This window comes from Rutilus rutilus, assembly GCF_951802725.1.
Source record: "Rutilus rutilus genome assembly, chromosome: 13".
In the NCBI taxonomy this organism is placed as follows: Eukaryota; Metazoa; Chordata; class Actinopteri; order Cypriniformes; family Leuciscidae; genus Rutilus; species Rutilus rutilus.
Window position 1 is genome coordinate 1,717,400 of NC_140218.1, and position 24,507 is coordinate 1,741,906.

The 24,507-nt window shown below is 37.1% G+C and overlaps 1 protein-coding gene across 1 annotated transcript in view; it reads left to right on the top strand.

The window, feature by feature from the left end:
• The window catches only part of col24a1 (collagen type XXIV alpha 1 chain), a 111,615-nt gene that overhangs the window by 69,911 nt on the left and 17,197 nt on the right, over positions 1–24,507 (top strand). The window contains exons 28-49 of the mRNA XM_084428463.1: positions 148–201; positions 4,038–4,091; positions 4,654–4,698; positions 5,796–5,840; positions 9,414–9,467; positions 10,807–10,860; positions 11,136–11,189; positions 11,416–11,469; positions 11,975–12,028; positions 13,033–13,140; positions 14,252–14,305; positions 14,885–14,992; positions 16,024–16,077; positions 16,292–16,345; positions 16,541–16,597; positions 16,753–16,806; positions 17,577–17,630; positions 17,963–18,016; positions 19,465–19,518; positions 20,626–20,733; positions 21,177–21,284; positions 21,753–21,860. Of these exons, the coding sequence (XP_084284589.1) occupies positions 148–201; positions 4,038–4,091; positions 4,654–4,698; positions 5,796–5,840; positions 9,414–9,467; positions 10,807–10,860; positions 11,136–11,189; positions 11,416–11,469; positions 11,975–12,028; positions 13,033–13,140; positions 14,252–14,305; positions 14,885–14,992; positions 16,024–16,077; positions 16,292–16,345; positions 16,541–16,597; positions 16,753–16,806; positions 17,577–17,630; positions 17,963–18,016; positions 19,465–19,518; positions 20,626–20,733; positions 21,177–21,284; positions 21,753–21,860 (1,443 nt within the window). The remainder of the gene's footprint in view (positions 1–147; positions 202–4,037; positions 4,092–4,653; positions 4,699–5,795; positions 5,841–9,413; positions 9,468–10,806; positions 10,861–11,135; positions 11,190–11,415; positions 11,470–11,974; positions 12,029–13,032; positions 13,141–14,251; positions 14,306–14,884; positions 14,993–16,023; positions 16,078–16,291; positions 16,346–16,540; positions 16,598–16,752; positions 16,807–17,576; positions 17,631–17,962; positions 18,017–19,464; positions 19,519–20,625; positions 20,734–21,176; positions 21,285–21,752; positions 21,861–24,507) is intronic.

The window sequence follows — 24,507 nt, forward strand, 5'->3', positions numbered from 1 at the left end:
AGTACATGGTATTATTTTAACTGGTGTGAAGTTCAGTGATGATGAAGTGATATACACACAGATGCAGTGGTTGTGGTCGATTCTGAGAGAAACACATCAGCGTTGAAACTTCACTTTGCCTCTTTCTGTCTGTCCCTCTTTCTCAAGGGTCCACAAGGGCTGAGGGGAGCAGCAGGCGTTTCTGGGCCCAAGGGACGAAGGGTAAGACGCAGGGATGCACTGATATGAACATTTTGGCCGATACGATAACCGATAATTCTTTATATTTGAAAGCCGATAACCGATATATTGGCAGATAAATCGGAAATAATACATTATTTATCGGCTTTAATACATCATGGTGGCCGATATATCGCGCATCTCTAGTAAGACGAGTAGTGAAGGAAAATTATGATTTTGTCGCTTGTTTTTGTTGCTAATGATGTCAATGCGTCTATCAATCAACCAATCAACCAATCAATCAATCAATCAATCAATCAACCAACAAATCAATCAATCAATCAATCAACCAACCAACCAACCAACCAACCAACCAATCAACCAACCAACCAATCAATCAATCAACCAATCAACCAATCAATCAATCAATCAACCAATCAATCAATCAATCAACCAATCAATCAATCAATCAATCAACTTTTATTTATATAGCACGATAAAAGCAACAGTAGTTGGCCATTGTGATATAAATCAGGATAAATATCTAAAAAAACACCCGCCAAACAAGTGATAAAGGGAGTTTACATCAAACACACCAGTCAGAAAATTCAACGTTAAATCCAGGACAGTTGTAAGCCTGTGAAAAGAGCTAAAGGTTTTTAACTTAGATTTAAAAACAGACTCTGTGGACAGAGCAATTTGATTGGTGGAATGCTTTGATTGACAGTTTTGCATCATGTGAAACTTTTAGTAATTGTGTTTTGTTTTTGTCATTTTTTATTTGTTTTTTCATGGTCAGTTCATTTTAGATTCTGTTGCTGGTTTGAAACATGTAATTTAATTGTGAGTAGTTTTGGAGATTTAAGGATTCTCCCATTCAAGTAGAGAAGACTTTTCTTGGAAAAGACTTTTTCCGCTGGCTGATCGTTCTAGTGATAAGTTCACAGGCTCTGTTTGTACAACGCTTCAGCTCTCTATCTGTTCAGAGATCAGTGTGTCGTGTTTTGTTGCCTGACTGAATCGTGTTTCAGATAAACTACAGGGACCTCTAGCGGTCAAACTGAATATGACCCCAAAATCAAAAAGAAATCTAACACAATGTAAAATATAAATGTGTTGTGTGTGTGTATTCAGTATTATGTTAGTATCAGTAAAACACAATTATAATTTTTTTTTTTTTTTAGTCGGTTTCTGTTAAAGTTTTAGTAATTTAAATGTGTGCTATTGTCATTTTTATTAGTTAATTTAGTTTTATTTTATTACTCCAACTTAAACATAAATGAAAAATGCTGTCAATTTTCTCAAGTTTTATGTATATATTTTGTCAGTTAAATTTTATATTTATAAAATTCTAAGCTTTTTGTTAGATTAGAAACTGATTTAGATTTAGATTTACAGTATTCTGGCGTATAAACATTCATAACCAATGCAACGTAACATAAAGAGTTAAAGTGTCTTAAAGGTACAGTAGTAAAAACAGCCAGTTTAATTGATAACAGGTCAGTGTGAGGGTAAACGCTCATGAATTACGAGCAGGAAACCTCGACTAACGTAATAAGCGTGGAAGAGAAAGAGCGTGTTTGACGTGAGTCCTAATGACACAGGATGAAGTGTGTCAGAGGCCACAGAAGCTGATGAAAAGAGGTTTGAGGTTCATGCCAAACTCCGCAATTAAGAGAATGTTCCCCTCTGTTCTGTTTATATAAAACTGTGCAGATCTCATTTTAATGATGGTGAGGACGGGCGACTTTAAACCCCCGTGTGAAAACATGGCAGACAGATCGCTTACACATCCTGAACAAAGAGCTCAGGCCTTCTGAAGCCTCGGTTCATGAACCCGCCGTCAGCAGATGAGACTCCTCTTCTGTAAAACACACACCTACAGCTTTAACACATTACAGTTCCAGATTCAGAACCACGCGAACTCCTTTTCAGATCAGCTTCCTTTGGCCAGATTCTGAGGCAGCTTTGCATGGCACTCCCAGAATGCACTGCAACAAGCTCAGTTGAACAAAATGAGAGAAATGTTGTTATAAATATCCCTGTAATCCATTCAGTACTGAAAAATAGTTTAATCATATGTAATATTTAAAGCAGTGTTTTAAGTATTAATATATACTTTGTAATATTTATTCATATTTTGAATTAGATTTTTTTATTTTAGAATTCATTTTCGTTTTAGTTGGACGTTTTTGTTTTTAAAAAGCAAAACTTTAATTTATTTTTGTTTGTTTTTTTGTAATTTTTTGTATTTCAACTTAAATTTATTTAGGTTCATTTACAGTCATTTTGGTTTAATTTTTTTGCAGTATTGTTATGTGCTTTTGTCATTTATATTTCAAATGTTTCAGTTTAGCTTAAAACAAATATTTTAGTTTTAGTAATTGCAGTTCTTTAATTAATTTATTTCAGTTAGTTGCAGGCAACATTTCTTATTTTTGCTCAAGTTTATTATTTTAGCTTTAGTTAACAATAACAACACTGATATGACCTTTTGTGTCTGTGAATTTGAATTTGAATTTTTAATAATTTAAGTTTAAGAAGTTTGATACTTTTAAAAATATTTATGTTTAATTTAATATTTTATTATATTTTTATTATTTATTTTTAATATTTTTATTTAACAATAACAACACTGACTTAAACATATCACTTATAGCACTAAACATCTTAACACTAAACTATTATTATTATTATTATTATTATTATTATTACGGTGTAACAGAACGTCTCTTGTTCTGGTTTAGTTTGGCTTGTTCTGGATTCTCGTTGTGTTTGGTCTGGCGTGTCGTCTCCGTTCTGTTGGCTCATTGATCAACTAGCTGGACTGTTTATGAGAATGATTAAATAAATCTCACAAGATGATCATGAAAGTGTTTTCAGTGTGTATAGATGATATATGATAGTCGTGATGTTTAAGGCAAAAAAAAAAAATTTAATTTACTGGTCAATTTTGAGATTTTGGACCATCTTTCAGACCAGTGGACAGAAAACATCCAAAATACACATTTAAGTGTTTATTTTACTGCACTTTGTCCATTTGCATCTGTAGATTTCAAATACGCTACATATCTTTACAGAGTTTGTCCTCCACTTCAGCTGCAGTTATAAACACCAAAATTTACAGTTTTATTCCTGTCTATATTCTGAAGGTTTTTACTGAAGGATTTGTTCATATATCACTCACACTGATTTTTATAACATTTTATTCCTTAAAACATGTTTTTCTATGTCTGTCGACAGTAGTTTCTGATTTATGCAGTGATAAAAAGAGATATTCAAAATCCCCTCAGTAAAAACATTTAACTCTAATATGTCAACAAAATCCAACAAGAATTTTGAACCTGGCTTTATTCAATGTTCAGATTGATTTCCTGGAATTTAATGCAAATTAGTGCACATTCAATTACACAGTGCCTCATTTACATATTTTTAAACATAACATTTCAGAAATTTTTCTGGGGGGGTCTTTTTTATTCAAAATATTCACAAATTTGTTAATTATGTCGTGAACTATATATATATATATGTGGAAGGAAATGTGTTTTGTCGTTTAAACACCTTTATATTGATCATGTTAGTTGATCTATGACATGTTAGTTAGTTTGCACAGAGAATCGAGTCTGTCGGATTTCTGTAAATTCATCTATTTCTCCCAAAATACATAAAAGTAAGTGGCCGGTGATCTGGGAGAAGAATAGAGTAAACTTTATAGTTTCCTACACAATGTGTATCTGATATAAGTAAAACAATTAGTCAAATTATAATTTAAATTATTATCATCGCAGCTTCCATCAGTGTATGGAATTTTTTATTTTAGTGTGAAATCCCAGCGCGACTTGTTGGGCTCATATATGGTTTGTGTTTTTATGTTTTAGGGCCCGAGGGGACCTGACGGCCCTCCAGGAGAACCAGGCCATGAGGGCGTAAAGGTATATCAGCACATATAGCAGAAATCCCCTACACTATTAGAATAAAAGCTTCTTCACTCAATTTTGAAAAACCCTTTATTAGCATAAAAATGTTCTATATAAGTAGAAATGTCTGAAATGACTACATAACACTTTCATGTTTAACAGGTTATTTAAACTTTTTCTAGTGATGAAGTTTGAAATTTAATCAGAATTGAAAATGAATTCAAACTAAATCCATAAAATGATCCCATTTTGGGAACCACTTAAAGGTTCTGTGAAGCGTAGTGAAGAGTGTATTATATTCACACATTGACAATTATATAAAAGCTAAACTATTTTATTCTGGGAAAACACTGTGATGGCGTCGTTTATGTCTCTAGAACTTCTTGTTTCAAAGGGAAATATATCACACACTCTTTAGATGGCTTCATGGGGCCTTTCACACACTCGCAAATCCTACAGCAATCACACTGATTTGCATTAGAAAGCCAGTGAACGATCATGATGCTCAGAGACTCGTCACACACACACGCTTGACGTCACACACACGCTTGACGGCTCTACTGCTTGTGTTTTTCAGGGCGAAAAGGGATCTGGAGGGAAGAATGGAGATCCGGGATTCATCGTAAGCACCTCTGTGTTTAGTTTATAGATGAAGTGAGATCAAATCTTCATTAAGGACGTCCTCAAGTGGGAAAACTATTCATACTTCAATTAAATGTGTGTTTTTGAGGGTTTGTGCTAGTCTAGTCATCATAGCATGCTTTATATGAAAACAATCATCATATCTCAGACTGTATGTCCTCAGTTCGATGTGCTAGATCAACTTGTTTTTCTGCAGATTAGACAGTCACACACACAAAAATCATTTTCGTTAATTGAAATTAAGATAAAATAACAAATATTTGTTGAAAAAGAGAAAAAAGAGAAAAAATCATTCATGTTGAATGTACTAAAATTGACAAAGTTGAAACTTAATTAAGCTTAATGAAATTAAATCTATTATTAAATTAAATTAAAGATAAATAGTAATATAAACCTTAATAAAGCACATAAAAGAGGAACATATATTTATTAAAATTAAAACTAAATTTAAAATGAAAACTTAAAAAAAAGCTAATTTGAAATATGAATAAATACTATAAACTAAACTAAAATACTTGTATTTATATATATATCTATATATATATATATAAATAACTAGAAATAAAAATTTTTTTATTCAAATATAGAAAAACTTAAATTTATTTTATTTCAGCTAGTTTTACTAAGGCAGCATTATTTTTGCTAAAATAACAAAAACTGAAATAAACAAACAATTAAATAAATACAACTATATGCACATATAAGAATTTAATTTAAATACAAATTAAAAATGACAAAAACATACAACAAAATTACTAAAACTTTAACACACGGTTTGCCATTTTCAGAAGTGAATAAAGACATGATTTAGCCCTTTAAAGACAAATGCAATATCATTTTTGGGGAACATTTCTGGAGTAATATTTCTACAGTTTTATTCCCAAAAGCACAGCTAGTTACAAAAATACTAAATCCACACAATTTACAGCTGAGAGATCAGAGAGACATGACACTGACATCACGCATTAGTTACTAAAGCGCCTGAGATCCATAGCTCTGGTGTGATTATAGGAGACTTCTGCTTCATCTTCACAGCGAGCTGCAGGTTAAATGATCTGTGTGTGTGTGTGTTTGTAGGGCAGCGCTGGAGGTCCAGGGAAGAGAGGAGCAGCAGGACCCTCTGTAAGTCTCTCTCTGTGACGAGGATCTGCTTCAGTTTACAGTAACTGTTGTATTCCAGTGTACATCGATTCCTATGAGCTCACTTATGGGCTTAGAATTGTTGCATTATTCCAAATAAATAGATTAAGATCCACAAATAAATGTAAAGAGTTTCACAAGAAATGATCAAATTCACAAATAAATAAAATGAGATTTGCAAATTAAAAAACAATATTTACAAATGTGTTTTATGTCACAAACACAACTCTGTCTGGCATTTATTTGTGAATCGCTGCACACATTTGTGATTCGCTTCTAGTGCATTAAACACATTTGTAAATATAAAAAAAATCTAATTTTATTTATTTGTGAATTTTATCATTTTTTGTGAATATACTGTAAATCTGTTTATTTGGGATAATGCAACAATTCTAAGCCCATACTCACTGAACTACATCATTATACTCTAATCATGTCCAAAATGAAATCAGCTGAGATTTTTAATTGTGTCATGTTGTTCTATAAATGAGTCTAATTATTGATTTATGGAAACATGAGATAATAACTGATACTTTGATTTAAAAATAGTCAAATATGTTGCCAAAATACTACTGTTTTTGTTTAAGTAAATACTATTATTTTGTTTAATACTTAAAAAAAATATGAAAATAATCATGATGAATCGTAAACTATGTGGCCAAAAAATATAATTATTTTCTTTTAATGCTCAAATGTATTAATATTGTCATATTAAAATAGTAAAATATGTTGCAAATATACTATTATTTTTCTCTAAATAAATAACATTTTCTTTTAATACTCAAAATTAAGTAATCATAAAGTAATCATATCAAAATAGTAAACTGTTGCCAAAAATACAGTTGTTTTAATCATCAAATGTATAACAATTGCCATATTAAAATATGTTACAAAAAAACTATTATTTTTCTTTAAATAAATACTATTTTTTAATACTCAAAAGTATGAAAATAATCACATTAAAATAGTAAACTGTTGCCAAAAATACAATTATTTTCTTTTAATACTCAAAAGTATTGATATTGTCATATTAAAATTGTAATATATGTTGCTAAAATACTTTTATTTTAATTTAAATAAATGCTATTTTTCAACCCGCAAAAGTATTAAAATAATCATATACTGTCAGAAATAGGGGTACAGTAGGAGTCCATTTCTGTCCCCCAAGGTACAATCTACACTAGCGTACCCCATAGGGCTTATTATTGGACCTCAAGGTACATATATGGACATTTTTGAGGGTCAAAAAGCATTAAAAGGTACATATATGTACCGTTTCTTTTAAAGGTTAAGGTACATTATTGTAACCCTTGAGGGTACAGCCCCAGTGACAAGCCATTGTACCCCTAAAGGTACAATTATGTACTTTATTTTCTGAGAGTGTATACAAAAATATTAAAATATATTGCCAAAATACTATTATTTTTGTTTGAATAAATGATACTATTTCCTCTTAATCCTGAGAAGTATTGATATAATGGTTAGGAGGCAGATATTTATGTGACGTCACAGATCAGTGTGTTTCCTCCCTGTCTGAGAAGCCTCTAATAAAGCCGGATGTCAGGATGTGTGAAGTGTGTGTGAAGTGTGTGTTGAAGCGTTTAAAGTTCAAGCCTGAAGGGTTTTACTCGCTCACAAGCTCACAGCGTCCTCTAGTGGGAACTAACTGTCTGTCTCTCTCTCTCTCTCTCTCTCTCTCTCTCTCTCTCTCTCTCTCTCTCTCTCTCTCTCTCTCACAAATACAGTAAAAAAAGTGTAATATTATTCTAATGTGAATCATCTGTTTTCTATGTGAATATACAGTAAAGTGTAATTTATTCCTGTGATCAAAGCTGTATTTTTAGCATCATTACTGTGTCATACAGTGTCACATGATCCTTCAGAAATCATTCTAATATGATGATTTGATGACCAAGAAACATTTATGATTATTATCAATGTTGAAAGCATTCATATTTTTGCTGAAACTGAAAGTTCAAAAGAACAGCATTTATTTCAAACAGAATCTTTTGTAACATTATAAACTGTTTTGGAAATGCATCGTGCAAAGCACACGACTACGAATACAATTTGTTCATTGCAGTGCATTCTGGGATTGAAACATGTGATGTGAAGGTCACATATGGAAGCATTTATTGTGCAAGTAATATTTACTTCTGGAAAATGAAAGCGCACGTGTGGCTTGTGATGAAAGTGATGATGTGGATGTTGTTGAAGCCGGTCTGTTGGTTTCTGGAAACGTCACTGTTGTGGGAACGCTGAGATATCCGTGAGGAATAGTGTGATACGACAGGTGGAAGTCAAACCTGAGAGTGAACGTGATGAGAAAGACTGTGTTACATTCCCATCATAGAAACAAACACAAGCTTATTGTTCCCTGATCGTCTACATATATACACATTTAATTAAGCAAATATAGATCTAACTTTCTTTTATATTGCAAAACTACGGAGACATGTGGGGAAAGAAAGTGTATATCTGGGCCACGAATGAACAAGTACTATTACAGCACGCTTTACTAATGCATTCCCTCGTTTTACTTAATCATGGTTAAATCGATACTAGGGAACGAATTAGTTCAATGTGGCCATGATTTAATTAAAGGGGTGGTATAATGCCATTTTCACAAGATGTAAAATAAGTCTCTGATGTCCCCAGAGTGTGTGTGTGAAGCTTTAGCTCAAAATACCCCACAGATATTTTTATATAGCATGTTAAAGTTGTCACTTTTTGAGGGTGAGCAAAAAACGCACAGTTTAGTGTCTGTCCCTTTAAATGCAAATGAGCTGCTGTTGCCGGCACAGGGGGCGGAGCTTCAAGAGCTGGTGTGTGTGTTAGCATCAGACAATGAGAAGAAGTGAAACATGTAGAAGCAACAGGACATTTCTGAATGGTCAGTTGGTGAATTTATGTATCTTATGTGTAGTTATCTTCTAGTCATTGATTAGCATATTCTGTCATGATAATCTATAAATCGTGTTCCGGGGGCGGGGTTTATGTAAATTTTAAGGTTTGTGATGTCACTAACCCGGGAGGAATGTGGTGTAGTCTCTACCAGCTGTTTGTTGTAGTCCTTATAAAGTGATTTCTGTAAAAGCAAATATCTCCCTTTGCTTTGAACTTTGAGCGTCGTAACTTTGCAGATGTTGTTAATGCTCAAACAGCAACATTACACACTAACTAAAGTTAGAAAAGTCAAATCATAATCAACCACCGCTTTAAAATGAAGCAACAAATTATTACACTGGAAAAGGTTTTCCTTTACGTTTTTCACATACTGACGACAACGTTGTCAAAACGATCCACGTAAACGGCAAAAAATAACGACTGTATTCTGCTGTCAGACCAGTAGATGGCGATGTCACTTTGTAAAGAAACACTACGCGGCTATAAACTGAACATGTGATAAACATCGAGCACCAGTTTCATAAATCAGCGGTTTTGTAGTTTACAGAGAGACGATAATGGTATCCTTTTCAAAAGTTTCAAAAGTATAAAGTCTAAACGTGTACGAATCACATATAATTGGTGTGTGTGTGTGTGTGTGTTTTACAGGGTAAAGCAGGTCCGCCCGGCAGCACAGGTGAAAAAGGTCCTCCAGGTGAACCTGTGAGTATTACAACACAAATCGATGTTTGCATTCTCAAACGAGCCTCATTTGCAAAAAAAATTATTAAATAAAGGGTGTTTTATATTAAAGAAAATTAAAAAGACTTCTGCATGGCATATATAGTGCTGGTTCAGTGTTATTTAGTATTGTATATATAAATATATATAAATATATATATATATATACTGTTATTGTTATAGTGTTTGTTAATATTCTGAATTAGCTTTATTTTGATATTTTTAGTTTTAACTTTATTTAAAGTTTTAGTAATTTTGTTAAGTGCTTTTGTCATTTTTTATGTTTATATATATAACTTTAATTTATTTATGAATTAGTTCCTTCAGTTTTAGTAATTTTACTATTACAACAAACTTATTTTAAGTAAGTTGCCAAATTGTAAATAATTCGTAAGTATTTTACCTTTAAGTTTTTCATCTAATATTTATATTTTATTTTATTTATTTTAATTCAGCTTAATTTTAATTAGCTACATTGTTTTAATGGTTTTAGTTTTATCGCTATTTATTTTATTTATAAAAATGTTTAATTAATTAATAATTTTTTATTTCAATTAATAAATATAATTTTTGTATTTTAACTTAAACTTATTTTATTTCAGTTAGTTGCCAAGGCAACATTTCTGATTTTCAAAAAAAAAAATATATATATGTGTGTGTGTAAAAGTATACATATAAAAATATAAAGTAAAATTATATTTAATTTCAGCTTTATTTCAATTGATGAGAAATGTAATAGTTTGAGTTACAAAGACAACGCTGACCTGATCAAGTTAATCGCATGTTGTATTTAAATAAAACACAAAGGTTTGGGCTTGAAAATAGTGCCACTACTGTATATAAACAATCATTTCTTGAACTAAATGAAATAAAGGTCTAAAACTGCACAAACTGAAGGATGTTCATTTGCATCACACATTGTTGTTCATATGTGCTAAACTTTCAGAAATGTACTGTGTATCATCGCAGCATTTCTACATGGTGTTTTTGCTGCTTATTGTGTAATATAAGTCACGATGTGAAGGCCTCAGAGGCTTCGTTGAGCTTCTCCTCATGGCATTTCCAGCATTGAGCGTGAGTGTTTCGTGTAATTATGTCTAAACGTAATCAGCCGCTCTGACAGTAGATGAAAGACTTTTAACAGTGTCTCTTGAACACGTTCATCACCAAGGGCGACACATGTAAATGAGATTTATATGAGCAGAACAAGACCGAGCAGGACTGTTTATGAGCAATTCATGATTGTTTTGGGGGAATTGTGCATGATTTCATATTTATTTCATATTTATTTTAATGCGAATGTTTGGTTTTGACCATTTAGGGGTCCAGAGGCCCTCCGGGGGACGCGGGACCAGATGGAGAGCAAGGTCACGAGGTATTTCCTACAATAAACATATTGAAGTGTATAACAGAGTTCTCCTGCATCCAATTATGTAGTAAAATGTGCATTTGAAAATTAAATAAGGGATAATACAGCACAATCAGACTGATCTGGGTTACATATTACCATTAAATTCAATAGATTACATAAGATAGGCACCCTATGGAGTGTAACGCAACGCATTAATTATGTTTAATTCAAATTTGGGTCTGAAATATGACCTTTAGTTCTCGTCGTCTTGTGATTTTCCCTCTTTTGTGCGTGCTCAGGGACCTCCAGGACCTGAAGGAGAGCAGGGGCCCGTGGGTGAACCTGGACTCAAGGTGAGACAGACCGTCTTAAAACTCTTAAAGGGATTGTTTATCCAAAAATGTTTTTCCGTTGAATTTCCGTATTTAAATTCTTCCGTTGAACGCAAAAGGAGACATTGTTCAAGCAATGAAATGCAATGGAATCAGATGATTTACACTGACAAGTTTTAATAATAATAACAGTATCAAAGTGAGATCTATTGGCGTTTGGCAACTGTGTCTGTCTATCTTTTTCCAGGGTGAAATGGGCCCTGTTGGAGAAGAAGGTGAACTGGGCCAACTGGGCATCAGAGTGAGTCTAAAGCCCCACACCGACTCCAAAGTGTCCAAGTGAACGCGGTCCATCAGTGTGTTTTTATTGCCTTAACTGACGTGAGCCGAACAGTGTCAATAATCTGACAGCCGGACCCTCGGGCCGTCCTCTCGCTCACACACACTGAACGTCTTTGTCTCCGGTTACGCAATTATTCAAGCAATTCTCTGTGTTTGTTATTGGATATTATGACATTGGGTGAAGCCTGTCATGGATTTTTCCGGCTCATATTTCACCCTAAATTCAAAATAAATAAATCACAAATCTCATTACTGCCTTGTGGGGAAAAATAATCCTGATATGTTATTCAAACTGTAAAATATTTATTCGTAATCTCGCTAATGCTGCAGTCAGGTGTGTTGATTTGCATACACAAATAAAAGATGGCAGTAATGGCCTCTAGGAAAAGCACATTTCTGCTGCAGTATCAGCATTGGCGATCAATCCCATGATGCTTTTCTAAATCTGTTACCGTTTGTCTTAGGGTCCTCCAGGGTCACCCGGAGAAGACGGGCATCAGGGGAAGGACGGACCAAAGGTGAGATTGTCCTGAAGTTTCAACTAGTGTCTCCCCTCCTTCCCTTCACCTCTGTACAGATAAAACGTTATCAGAGTGTTTCCAGTTCACATGGATACACGAAAGCGACAAAATAATTCTGTATTATGAATTTTTAAGGCCAGACAAGTACTTTGTTGAGGTAAAGAAAGACTACACACCTGCGCACATATATATTCAAACGCTGAACACGTGATACGCATGTCAGCGTTTACACAGATTCGCGTTTTTAAGTTTAAGCAGAGATGAGAACTTTTTCTAAAATGTTCAACGCTTGCACTTTAAAACCTATTTCTAGGTTTGCGTTCTCGAGCTCCAAACACTGTTATCGTGTGAATGAACGACCAGAACACCGTTTTCTGTCTTCTGTTAGAACGGTGTCGTGTTAGCGAGCCTCTAAGCTAATAACTACTGATCTTTGCAACAGAAGTGAATCAATCAAAACTAACTTTATCTGGACAATAACTTTATTCTAGAGCTGCTGTAAAGCCTAATCTCTGTTACTGTAATCTCCTATTATCACTATTAACACATAAAGCACTTTGGTCAACACCAGTTGTTTTTAAACATGCTATATAAATTAAATTGTTTTGTTTTGTATTGTACATTAAGAGCAATTTCTATAGCAATTACTAAATGAAAATTGTTCCAAAGTAAATCCTACAGCATTTTTCCCTGCGTATTTGTTTTTGTAAAAACTTGTGTTTTTTCTTTGGTTTGCCCAGAATGCACTTGCATACATGTTTCATTTGCCATATTATTCTTTCTTTCTTTGTTTATTTAATCATGGACAATACACATAAATAATAAATGAAAGAAATGTGTCAGATTTAGTCAGAATTGACTAATTTTTATCCATAGTTCCTAGATAGGTTGATGTTAAAGACAAAGTTATGATGATTCCTAAAATCATTGTACCTAAACCCACTCATTATTGGAAATATTTTTTATATAATTTATAATGTTATTGTTTTCTCGCTTCTTAGGGTGAGCCAGGTGACCGTGGACCAATGGGAGAAGCCGGGGAAAGGGGCGAGATCGGTGACTCCGGCCCACCAGGACTTTCGGGAGATCCTGGGAAAAAAGGCTTCCCGGTTAGTGATGAAAGAGTGATGCGGTGCATATATGTTTTACACGGCACATCTATGGTGTAGATGTAGTAAAGCTAAAATGAAAAAGCTTCAGGTGGCATTTAATGATGCATTAAGAATTTTGCTTAAACTCCCAAGGTGGACAAGTGCAAGACAAATGTTTGTATCTACAGATGTTCCTTCATTGCATGCTGTGTTAAGGAATTATATGTGTAAAGTCGATTGGGTGATTCGAGAAATACAATCATAATGGTCTTAAATGATTCTATTTTAAGTGATAAAAGTTATTCCTCCTGGTTCTGGAAGCACTCGAACTCAAGTTTGTATGTTCTAAAATAATGTTTGGTGTATACACTGCAAAAAATGATTTTCTTACTTAGTATTTTTGTCTTGTTTCCAGTCCAAATATCAAAAAATTCTTAAATCAAGATGCATTTACTAGATGAGTAAAATGATATAAGATATTATGTCCTGTTTTCCGGGGGAATTAATCAAAATGAAGTGAATTGATGCTTAAAAAAAGCTAAATTATCTGCCAATGGGGTCAGAAAAATAGAAAACCAGAAACATCATTATTTTTCTCCACATTGGCAGATAATTTTGCTTTTTTTAAGCATCAACTCACTTCATTTTTATTTACATCCCCAGAAAACAAGACTTAATATCTTATGTAATTTTACTCATCTAGTAAATGCATCTTGATTTAAGAATATTTGGATATTTGGACTGGAAACAAGACAGAAATACTAAGTAAGAAAAGCATTTTTTGCAGTGTGCAAATCTATGGTTGTATGTTATTCTTTTCTTTCTGTTTCTTTTACTTTGTGATATGGACCTAAAGGTCTGGAATAAAGAATTAATATAATATAATATAATATAATATAATATAATATAATATAATATAATATAATATAATATAATATAATATAATATAATATAATATAATATAATATAATATAATACATATAACATAATGCATTTGTCCCATTTAGTTGTGGTTGAACATGTTCAGACGAAATTTCTCCAAAAAGTCTTTAGATAATGCAAGTCTGTTGTGAGATGTTCTGAAATTTCTCGTGATGATGTGAAGTTAAAGCAGATGTTTCTATATCAGGGACCCGAGGGAAAACAGGGTCTGCCGGGCATCCGTGGACGTCCAGGAAAGAAGGTACCAGCGTTTCTGGATCAACATTAATTATAGCCAGATTGTTTTCAATCTGCAATATTCTGTCAGAAATAAAATGGACCTTGAATAGAGCCCTGTGGTACTCCTTAAGGTTTCGTTTGTTAAAACTAGTTAACTGCATTAGTTGACATGAACTAACAATGAACAACACTTCTACAGCATTTATCAGTCAATGTTATCATTAATTTCAGCATTTATTAATGCAGAATTAGAATTTAAAGTTGTATATGTTAACATTAGTTAATGCTGATATGAACTAACAATGAACAAATATATATATATTTTAACTAAAATCGAGCAAAATGTTTTTTTGACCATTTCACTGTGATGTTTGCTCAGTCAGCTCATGTTAGTTAATACATTAACAAATGAGACCTTACTGAAAAGTGTTACCTACTTTTCACAACACCCCTTAATAACAAGCTCTTCTTTGCCTCGTCTTGTTTGGGACACATCTTGCTCTTTATTTTCACATTAAATTCGGATTTATCTCGTCGTCCACACATGTAAACATTGTAGACCAGTCCTTCCCTTTGATATTTTCATGTTCCTCTTTGGTAGGGTGAAAAAGGTCCGCCGGGTCAACTGGGAGAAATGGGTTCGCCAGGTGAAATCGGACAGATTGGGGAGAGAGGACTCAAAGGTGCTCGTGGAACCAGAGGACCCGCAGTTAGTGTGCTTTCTTCTTTAACACATCCCTACACTCTTTCTCCAAGTCTCTTGAGCTTGAGATTGAGAAATGGCTGTGCAAATCCCAAAGATGATGAAATTTGGGAATGTTGTGCAGCTTGAACCCACAACCTTAACATTGTACTGCATTGTGTTGCTGTGTTTGATTGCACCACTGGGGGAGTCCTAGATAGTCAAGTCAAGTCAGAGTTATTTATATAGCACGTTTTACAATACAGAGTGTTTCAAAGCAGCTTTGCAGAGATAACAGGAAAATAATGCAAAAAAGTATTTTCCAGAAGAAAATAGCGTCACAGTCCAGCTTAGATAATGGTGTATTATATAAATAATTGTTGCCTTAAATGGTTAAATTTGTTGGTTAAATTGGTGTCAGCATTAACTAACAATAAGCAATAAATTTTTACAGCTTACAACATATTTTTCTTAAAAATGCATTAGAAAACGTTATTGCAAAGTGTTTCCGTTAAATGAATTGGGTTTTAAAATAACTGCTGTATGAGCTGAACCAGCGTAATAATGTCCTCAGGCTCTTTAACATGCTGAGAACGAGTTTTACCCTCAAACTCTCTGCTTTTACTGGATCAATTAAGGCGTGTGTAAACATTAGCAGGATTTGGAATTGAACCAAAGATTTTTGATGGGATTTACACTAATGTCATTAGAGATACTAGGGTCTAATCCGCTTTTCTTGTACAATGCAGTTAAGCGCCTGCTGATTTGGTGGTTTTAGGCTGGAATTTATAAGCAGGAAAAATGTCTGGGATTTAACAGTGTTTAACGACATCGATTGCATCTAAAAACAAGCGTTGTTAGGGAACCTAGCGTCTTGTTTTCATAAGCCAATGCTTTTCCAAGGAGCTATAATGGGATGAGCAGCAGGAGTCATTTTTTTAAGACATCATCCAATAAGATGTTTTTCAGGACAATATTGCTGACAGGAAACGCTTGGGTTATTTTTAGCCACCAAACACAAGCTAACGTACGTGTGTGTTTTGTTCATTACCTTGCAGGGTCGACCTGGAGTTATGGGACCTCAGGGAGAGCCGGGACTGCAAGGTTACGCCGTGAGTTGCAAAAATATGCATTTGAGAATGCTTACAAAAACAAACACTTAAACTAGCAGATCATTTTGGGGGTGAAGCCCTAAAGTATCGCTTTTCCATAATTATCGATTGATTATATCAAATGTCTGCCAGTTAATCAGCCCAGCCAGCCTAACACCATTCACAAAAGAATATTACTTTGAATTAGACAAGAAATTTTTTATCTTATCCATAGGGTCACACTGGAAAGCAAGGTCCAGCAGGCCCCCCGGGACCAAAGGGAGAAAAGGTTGTACAACATGATTTGATATCTTGAACAAAAATCTCAGTCTAAATGTCTAATTTGGGTTAAATTAGTACATATAATGCTTAAAACTCTATGCAGTCTATGCAAATCGACTAAAGCAGTAAATCATATCGTGAAAGCATCTATAATTGGTGGAAAGAAAATCCATTCTGAGTTTGATTATGTGTGTTTTTTCAGGGTTACCCAGGAGAAGACAGTAAAACGGCAGGACCACCCGGGCCCTTAGGTGAACCAGTAGGTCTTAATTTCCTTTAACTTCCTGTTTTTGTTGAACATCTGGACTGAAATCACAAAATAAAGAGCCGGTGATATTTACATCTCTATGATGAAGAAATAAAACAACATATCAGTGTGTGTGTGTGTGTGTGTGTGTGTGTGTGTGTTTACAGGGCACTCTAGGAGAGAAAGGTGAACGTGGGGAACCAGGAGATAATGGATATCAGGTTAGTGTCTCTGTAAGGAGGTATTTCATGCTTTGGAAAAATCATTTCTGTTTGCTAACTAGCTTATTTTTGTTTATAGCAACACCCTAGCAACCACACAGCAACATGATAAAACACTCTCTTAGAACACATCAGCAACTGCATAGAAACACCATAGCAACCACAGAGTGACATGATAGAAAAACTTTCAGAAAGCATTAGCAAATGCATAGCAACACCCTAGGAACCACACATCAACATGATAAAACACTCTCAGAACACATCAGCAAATGCATAGCAACACCCTAGGAACCACACATCAACATGATAAAACACTCTCAGAACACATCAGCAACTGCATAGCAACACCCTAGTAACCCAACAGTAACATGATAAAATAAACTCTCAGAACACATCAGCAAATGCATAGCAACACCCTAGCAACCATACAACAACATGATTAAAAACAACTCAGAACTCCTCAACAACTGCATAGCAACACCCTAGCAACCAGACAGCAACATGTTAAAGATAACCCTGAATGCCTCAACAACGGCATAGCAACACCCTAGCAACCAGACAGCAACATGTTAAAAAAAAAACTACGAATTCCTCAACAACGGCATAGCAACACTCTAGCAACCACACAGCAACTTGATAAAAATCACTCAGTGACTGCATAGCAACTCCTAGCATAGTGGCGGTGACTTTTACCGTTGCAATCTCATGTTCTTCTGACATTATCCTTGTGTGTGTGTGTGTGTGTGTGTGTGTGTGTGTGTGTGTTTTAGGGTCACGCAGGGGTCACAGGTGCTCGGGGAGCCCTTGGTCAGCAGGGATCTCCAGTAAGTGTGACACAGACCCTAGTGAGCAGCAGATTTGGAGTATTCTACATAGGCAGCAACTAGTGTGTGATGCTCATCAGAAGTGCACTAGAGTTCATCTCACAGTTGAATGTGCCTTCGCATCAGGACCTTAAGATGCCCTAGGATCTGCAGCAGAGGCTTTTATTGCATAACTTTCATAATTAGGTTCCTGGAAAATTTGAACTTACCAAAGCCAATGTTTGCAGGCTTTCATAAGGTTAATTTTGGAGCCTGGCCGAGGCCTGTGGACCAGCATCACATCATCACACTGCATAATCAAATTAAAGAGAGAAATTTTCATTATGTTCCAGGGCTCTCCTGGGCTTCCGGGTGAAGCAGGACCCCAGGGCGAGAAGGGAATTCAGGTCAGTGTGTGTGTGTGTGTGTGTGTGTGTGTGTGTGTGTGTGTGTGTGTGTGTGTGCTTTTTCTGTGTATAAAACACCTGTATGTCCTGATTTAAAGGGTTATTATTTACTTTCTGGAGAATTAAGTGCAAAGTAGTGAGGTCATGTGACAGTAGTGTAGATAAGTTTATCTTTTACTGCATAATGTTTCACATTGTCTGTGTGTGTGTGTGTGTGTGTGTGTGTGAGTGAGTGAGTGAGTGAGTGAGTGAGTGACTGTGTGTGTGTGTGTGTGTGTGTGTGTGTGTGTGTGTGTGTGTGTGTGTGTGTGTGTGTGTGTGTGTGTGTGTGTGTGTGTGTGTGTGTGTGTGTGTGTGTGTGTGTGTGTGTGTGTGTGTGTGAGTGAGTGAGTGAGTGAGTGTGTGTGTGTGTGTGTGTGTGTGTGTGTGTGTGTGTGTGTGTGTGTGTGTGTGTGTGTGTGAATGTGAGTGAGTGAGTGACAGTGTGTGTGTGTGTGTGTGTGTGTGTGTGTGTGTGTGTGTGTGTGTGTGTGTGTGTGTGTGTGAGTGTGAAATAATGTGTGTGTGAGTGAGTGAGTAAGTGAATATGTTAGTGAAGAGTGAGTGAGTGAGTGAGTGAGTGAGTGGGTGGGTGAGTGAGTGAGTGAGTGGGTGGGTGAGTGAGTGAGTGAATGTGTGTGTGTGTGTGTGTGTGTGTGTGTGTGTGTGTGTGTGTGTGTGTGTGTGTGTGTGTGTGTGTGTGTGTGTGTGAGTGAGTGAGTGTGTGTGTGAGTGAGTGAGTGAGTGAGTGTGTGTGTGTGTGTGTGTGTGAGTGAGGGAGTGTGAGTGTGTGTGTGTGAGTGAGTGTGTGTGTTTGTGAGTGAGTGAGTGAGTGAATGAGTGAGTGAATGAGTGAATAAGTGAGTGAGTGTGTGAGTGAGTGAGTGTGTGTGTGTGTGTGTGTGTGTGTGTGTGTGTGTGTGTGTGTGTGTGTGTGTGTGTGTGTGTGTGTGTGTGTGTGTGAGTGAGTGTGAGTTTTAGTATTAAAAGTAGTATGCAGTGTACATAGAGAGTATGCTAGTGTTTAATGTTCAGCATAGCATGTCTAAAAATGTTTTAGAGTGAGTCTATAGTCAACATTATCAGTGGCCGTTCACCACTGTCATATAAAAACAATGTGTGTGTATTTAATGATTTCAAATCCAGCCTAAGCTCCTGTAAACACATTCACCGTCACACATCTCACATATAGACTGAGAGAAACACACACAGAGTGTGTCTGGCCACCCAGTGCGACTGTATTCGATCGTATCAGCCTTTGCTGAGCTTTACAGGAATCTGGTGCTTCAATAAGAGAGGATTAGAGCAGATTCTTCATCACAAATGTTTCGTTTAACTCGTACAAAACATTCTTATATAACAGAGATTAATGAGAGGGTGTGAAATAAGTTTATGTGTGTGTGTTTTAGGGACTCGCCGGAAAGAAAGGATCCCGAGGTCTCGCTGGAGCTCCAGGTCTTGAGGTGTGTGTTCTTCAAACTTAACCGTCATCCTTCCCTTGGGTCATTTTGACCCGGAAATTATTTTGGAATTTTTTTAAAAAAATTGAGTGTTCATCAGAAGTGTCCGAGCCCCCAGGACTGTTGTCGCACTTGAACCACGAATACACAAAAAATTTATGGATTCGAGGAGTTTTGTGGTTGAAATTTTAAAAAGTAACAAATCCAAAGTTCAAACTAAAAATGCGCAAACTTTACCAAAAAATTATTGTACAGGGTGGGCCATTTATATGGATACACCGTAATAACATGGGAATGGTTGGTGATATTAAAGTCCTGTTTGTGGCACATTAGTATATGTGATGGTCACCACCCATCTTGAGGAGTTTGCCCCCTCACATATACTAATGTGCCACAAACAGGACTTTAATATCACCAACCATTCCCATGTTATTACGGTGTATCCATATAAATGGCCCACCCTGTATAATGTCTACATGTGTATCTGCATGCACACTGAAGTGAGTGCCTTTGGTGTGAGAGACCCGGGTTCGAATCCACTGTGAGACACCAATGTGTCCCTGAGCAAGACACTTAACCCCTAGTTGCTCCAGAGGCGTGCGACCTCTGACATATATAGCAATTGTAAGTCGCTTTGGATAAAAGCGTCAGCTAAATAAAAAAAAATGAATAAATGTGAAGTCAACTGGCTTTAGGACCCAGAGGAACAGCTCATTTGCTGATATAGAGCTATAAGGCCATCTAGAGTCATGAAATATCATCTTATATTATTATTCTCCACAAGAGGTCGGCAAAGACACACAATGTAAGATATTTAGAGCTGAATTAAAAGGGTTATGCATGAAACTGTGAGTTATTTTGAATTTAAGTAGAAAGAATGTGAGGAATGTGCTTAAATTACTAAATTACTATTTATTTATTATTTATTGATTAAATCTAGTAATTTAAAGTAAAAAAAATAAATACAAAATTGCATTAAAAAATTCCATCAAAATGAAATAAAATAAGCTTTCTGGACAAAAAAAAAAAGAAGTATAATTTTAGGGCTTCGGGCCCGGCCCCTGTGGTCATGTGACTCTCTCATGCTTTTCACTTCCATCCCGTCTCTAGGGTCCGGTGGGTTTTCCGGGGCCCAGAGGGCCAGACGGGTATCCGGGATCTGACGGGCTTCCCGGTCTTCAAGGTTTACCGGGTCTCCCTGGATCGAAAGGCCGAACAGTGAGTGTGAAATAATCAACACACACTCGTCTATTGATATAGAGATATAGATAGACAAGCGACTATTTCCATGTGCTACTAAAACATACAGTATCTTAAACGTGTCTGAAACTTGTATCGCACATGTTCATGGAAAAAAGGTTTGCTGTAGGATTTACGTTGAAACAATTTTCACTCAGAAATTGCTCATAAATTAAAGTAAATATGAAATTTTGATTTAGTTATTTTAAAAATCTTTCCTTTTAAAAAAAAAAACTTTGTTAAAAAAAAATTCTTATAAAATGCACGCAAATAATGTTCATTTACAACTCAAAAAAATAACACTTTTTAAAAATATATTTTGAGAAAAAATTTTTTCTTCATTTACAACTTCAAAAACTAATTTATTTCTCAGAAAAACTGTTATTTTTTTGATTGACGCTTTGATTGACGTGTGTTTGCAGGGTCACCGTGGCGACAGCGGTCTAGAGGGGACGGCGGGGCTTCCCGGCCCGAGGGGGGAGCTCGGTCTTCCAGGTGTTGTCGGAGAGGGAGGACCAGAGGGGTTAAAGGTCAAAACTTATTCCTTCTGTTTCCTAGTTTTACCTTGATAATGTACTTAAAGGTGCATTGTGTAATATTTAGGAGCATATATCATCGACATGTTTCTACAGTGGCCCTGAACGGACAAATGCGTTTTGTCACGATGTTGTTCTTCGTGAAATGAAGCTAGCTAAAGTCAGCACTGACTAAATGATGAACAAGTTACAATAATACTCGCAATAACATATCGTTTTACTGAATAAATAAGTAAACATAATTTCTCATCTTTGTAAATTAATCATTAGCTTTGTAAACAAGCTATCACTTCCTGTCGGCCACTGTAACTTCTGTTGGTTGCAATTCAAAATCTCACCACTAGATGACACTAATAATTACACACTGCACCTTTAATGGCCAAAATGTGCAGTAAACTGGGTGAAAGACCAGATCCCACAATGCAATGATGCTAAGCACTTGATGACCTTTGACCTCTGCAGGGTGAGACGGGTTTACCGGGCGATCGAGGACCTGCGGGTGTGAAGGGCATGGAGGGAGTGACGGGAGACCAGGGCATGAAGGGAGAGCAAGGAGCCAAAGGAGAACCAGTGAGTGTTTCTGTTTCATTTGTGCAGAACTCAATCTCCCATGAGCCTCTCTGCCTGACAGGAGCGTTTACACTAAAAACTGGACACTTTTTATGTGTTTTGGACGTTTTTTTACTCGATAACAGCGTTTTGGGGGAGCTTGACCCAGACAGAAACAATTTCCCGATTCCACACGGCCCAGAAGTGGGCCGGATCTGGGCCGACACTATGTTGATGTGTGGGGAAAATGCAAAGTTTTGAAAACAGGTTTAAACCATAGACTGTAAAAAAAATATGGGCGTAGTGTGTGTGACGTCACCCGTAGTGTTTCTGAAGAGCATTTTTGAAGCTCTCTTGGCAGCGCGTCACTCCCGGATAAATGTAAATGTGCAGCGAGGCGGATTAGCTGAGGTGACGTGACGCTAACAAATGGCTAGTAATGACATCGGCAGCAATCCACCTGTCACTCAAGTGGCCACGCCCTTAATTATGCAGAACTTTAAGGCTTAATATAATTTAAACGGATGAGTTATAAAAAAACATTCACCCCGTCACAGTCGTCATGAAGGGCAAGATTAGCTATATAGACCAAACCCACGTTTTGTACCAGGCTGTAAACGTGTTTTTCTGCTGTAAAGTTGGGTATTTTAACATAGGGTCTATGGGATTGACTCTCTTTTGGTCTCTAGTGGCCAGTCGATGAACTGCAGTTTAAGTCACTTCCGTGTTGGATTCAAGAGAGACTTCCGGTCTGGAAGGTTACGCTTGGTTTGAACGTGCAGGTTTTTGAAACCTATAGCGTTATTGTCTCCGTGCAAACTACAAAAAAACAAATCTGTCATGCACATGCGTGTTACGTGTTCAGGCTATAGGCTCGTAGTGTTTCATTACATCGCCATCTACTGGCCTGACAGCAGAACACAGCGCTTTTAGTCGTTTTCGCGGATCCGTGTGAACGGGGATCGTTTTGACAGCATTGTCATCTGTACGCGAACAGCACTAAGGAAAAACGTTTCTGTTTTAGTAAGTTCAAGTAACAGGTTTCTGTTACTTAAAACAAAATAAAATAACTTAAAATAATATAATATATTTAAAAACTACCAGCACAGTGTGACCTATTATTGGACATACCGGAAATGTGTAACTACTCGTGGAGAGAGTACGTTCGCCTATGTATAGCTCTACTCCAAGTTCCTGCTTCAACCCATGAGGCCTCAGCCATCTTGGCCGCCATTCCAGAGCCTCTTCCCAAGATGGGCACCGACATTCAAGAGCATCGTCCCAAGATGGGCGCCGCCATTCAAGAGCATCGTCCCAAGATGGCCACCGACATTCAAGAGCATCGCCCCAAGATGGGCACCGACATTCAAGAGCATCGTCCCAAGATGGCCACCGACATTCAAGAGCATCGTCCCAAGATGGGCACCGACATTCAAGAGCATCGTCCCAAGATGGCCACCAACATTCAAGAGCATCGTCCCAAGATGGCCACCGACATTCAAGAGCATCGTCCCAAGATGGGCACCGACATTCAAGAGCATCGTCCCAAGATGGCCACCGACATTCAAGAGCATCGTCCCAAGATGGGCACCGACATTCAAGAGCATCGTCCCAAGATGGCCACCAACATTCAAGAGCGTCGTCCCAAGATGGCCGCCGACATTCAAGAGCATCGTCCCAAGATGGGCACCGACATTCAAGAGCATCGTCCCAAGATGGCCACCAACATTCAAGAGCATCGTCCCAAGATGGCCACCGACATTCAAGAGCATCGTCCCAAGATGGGCACCAACATTCAAGAGCATCGTCCCAAGATGGCCACCAACATTCAAGAGCATCGTCCCAAGATGGCCACCGACATTCAAGAGCATCGTCCCAAGATGGGCACCGACATTCAAGAGCATCGTCCCAAGATGGCCACCAACATTCAAGAGCATCGTCCCAAGATGGGCACCGACATTCAAGAGCATCGTCCCAAGATGGCCACCAACATTCAAGAGCATCGTCCCAAGATGGCCACCGACATTCAAGAGCATCGTCCCAAGATGGGCACCGACATTCAAGAGCATCGTCCCAAGATGGCCACCAACATTCAAGAGCGTCGTCCCAAGATGGCCGCCGCCATTCCAGAGCCTCGCCCCAAGATGGGCACCGACATTCAAGAGCATCGTCCCAAGATGGGCGCCGCCATTCAAGAGCATCGTCCCAAGATGGCCACCGACATTCAAGAGCATCGCCCCAAGATGGGCACCGACATTCAAGAGCATCGTCCCAAGATGGCCACCGACATTCAAGAGCATCGTCCCAAGATGGGCACCGACATTCAAGAGCATCGTCCCAAGATGGCCACCAACATTCAAGAGCATCGTCCCAAGATGGCCACCGACATTCAAGAGCATCGTCCCAAGATGGGCACCGACATTCAAGAGCATCGTCCCAAGATGGCCACCAACATTCAAGAGCGTCGTCCCAAGATGGGCGCCGCCATTCCAGAGCCTCGTCCAAGATGGCCGCCGCCATTCCAGAGCCTCGCCCCAAGATGGCCACCGACATTCCAGAGCCTCGTCCCAAGATGGCCGCCGCCATTCCAGAGCCTCGCCCCAAGATGGCCACCGACATTCAAGAGCATCGTCCGAAGATGGGCACCGACATTCAAGAGCATCGTCCC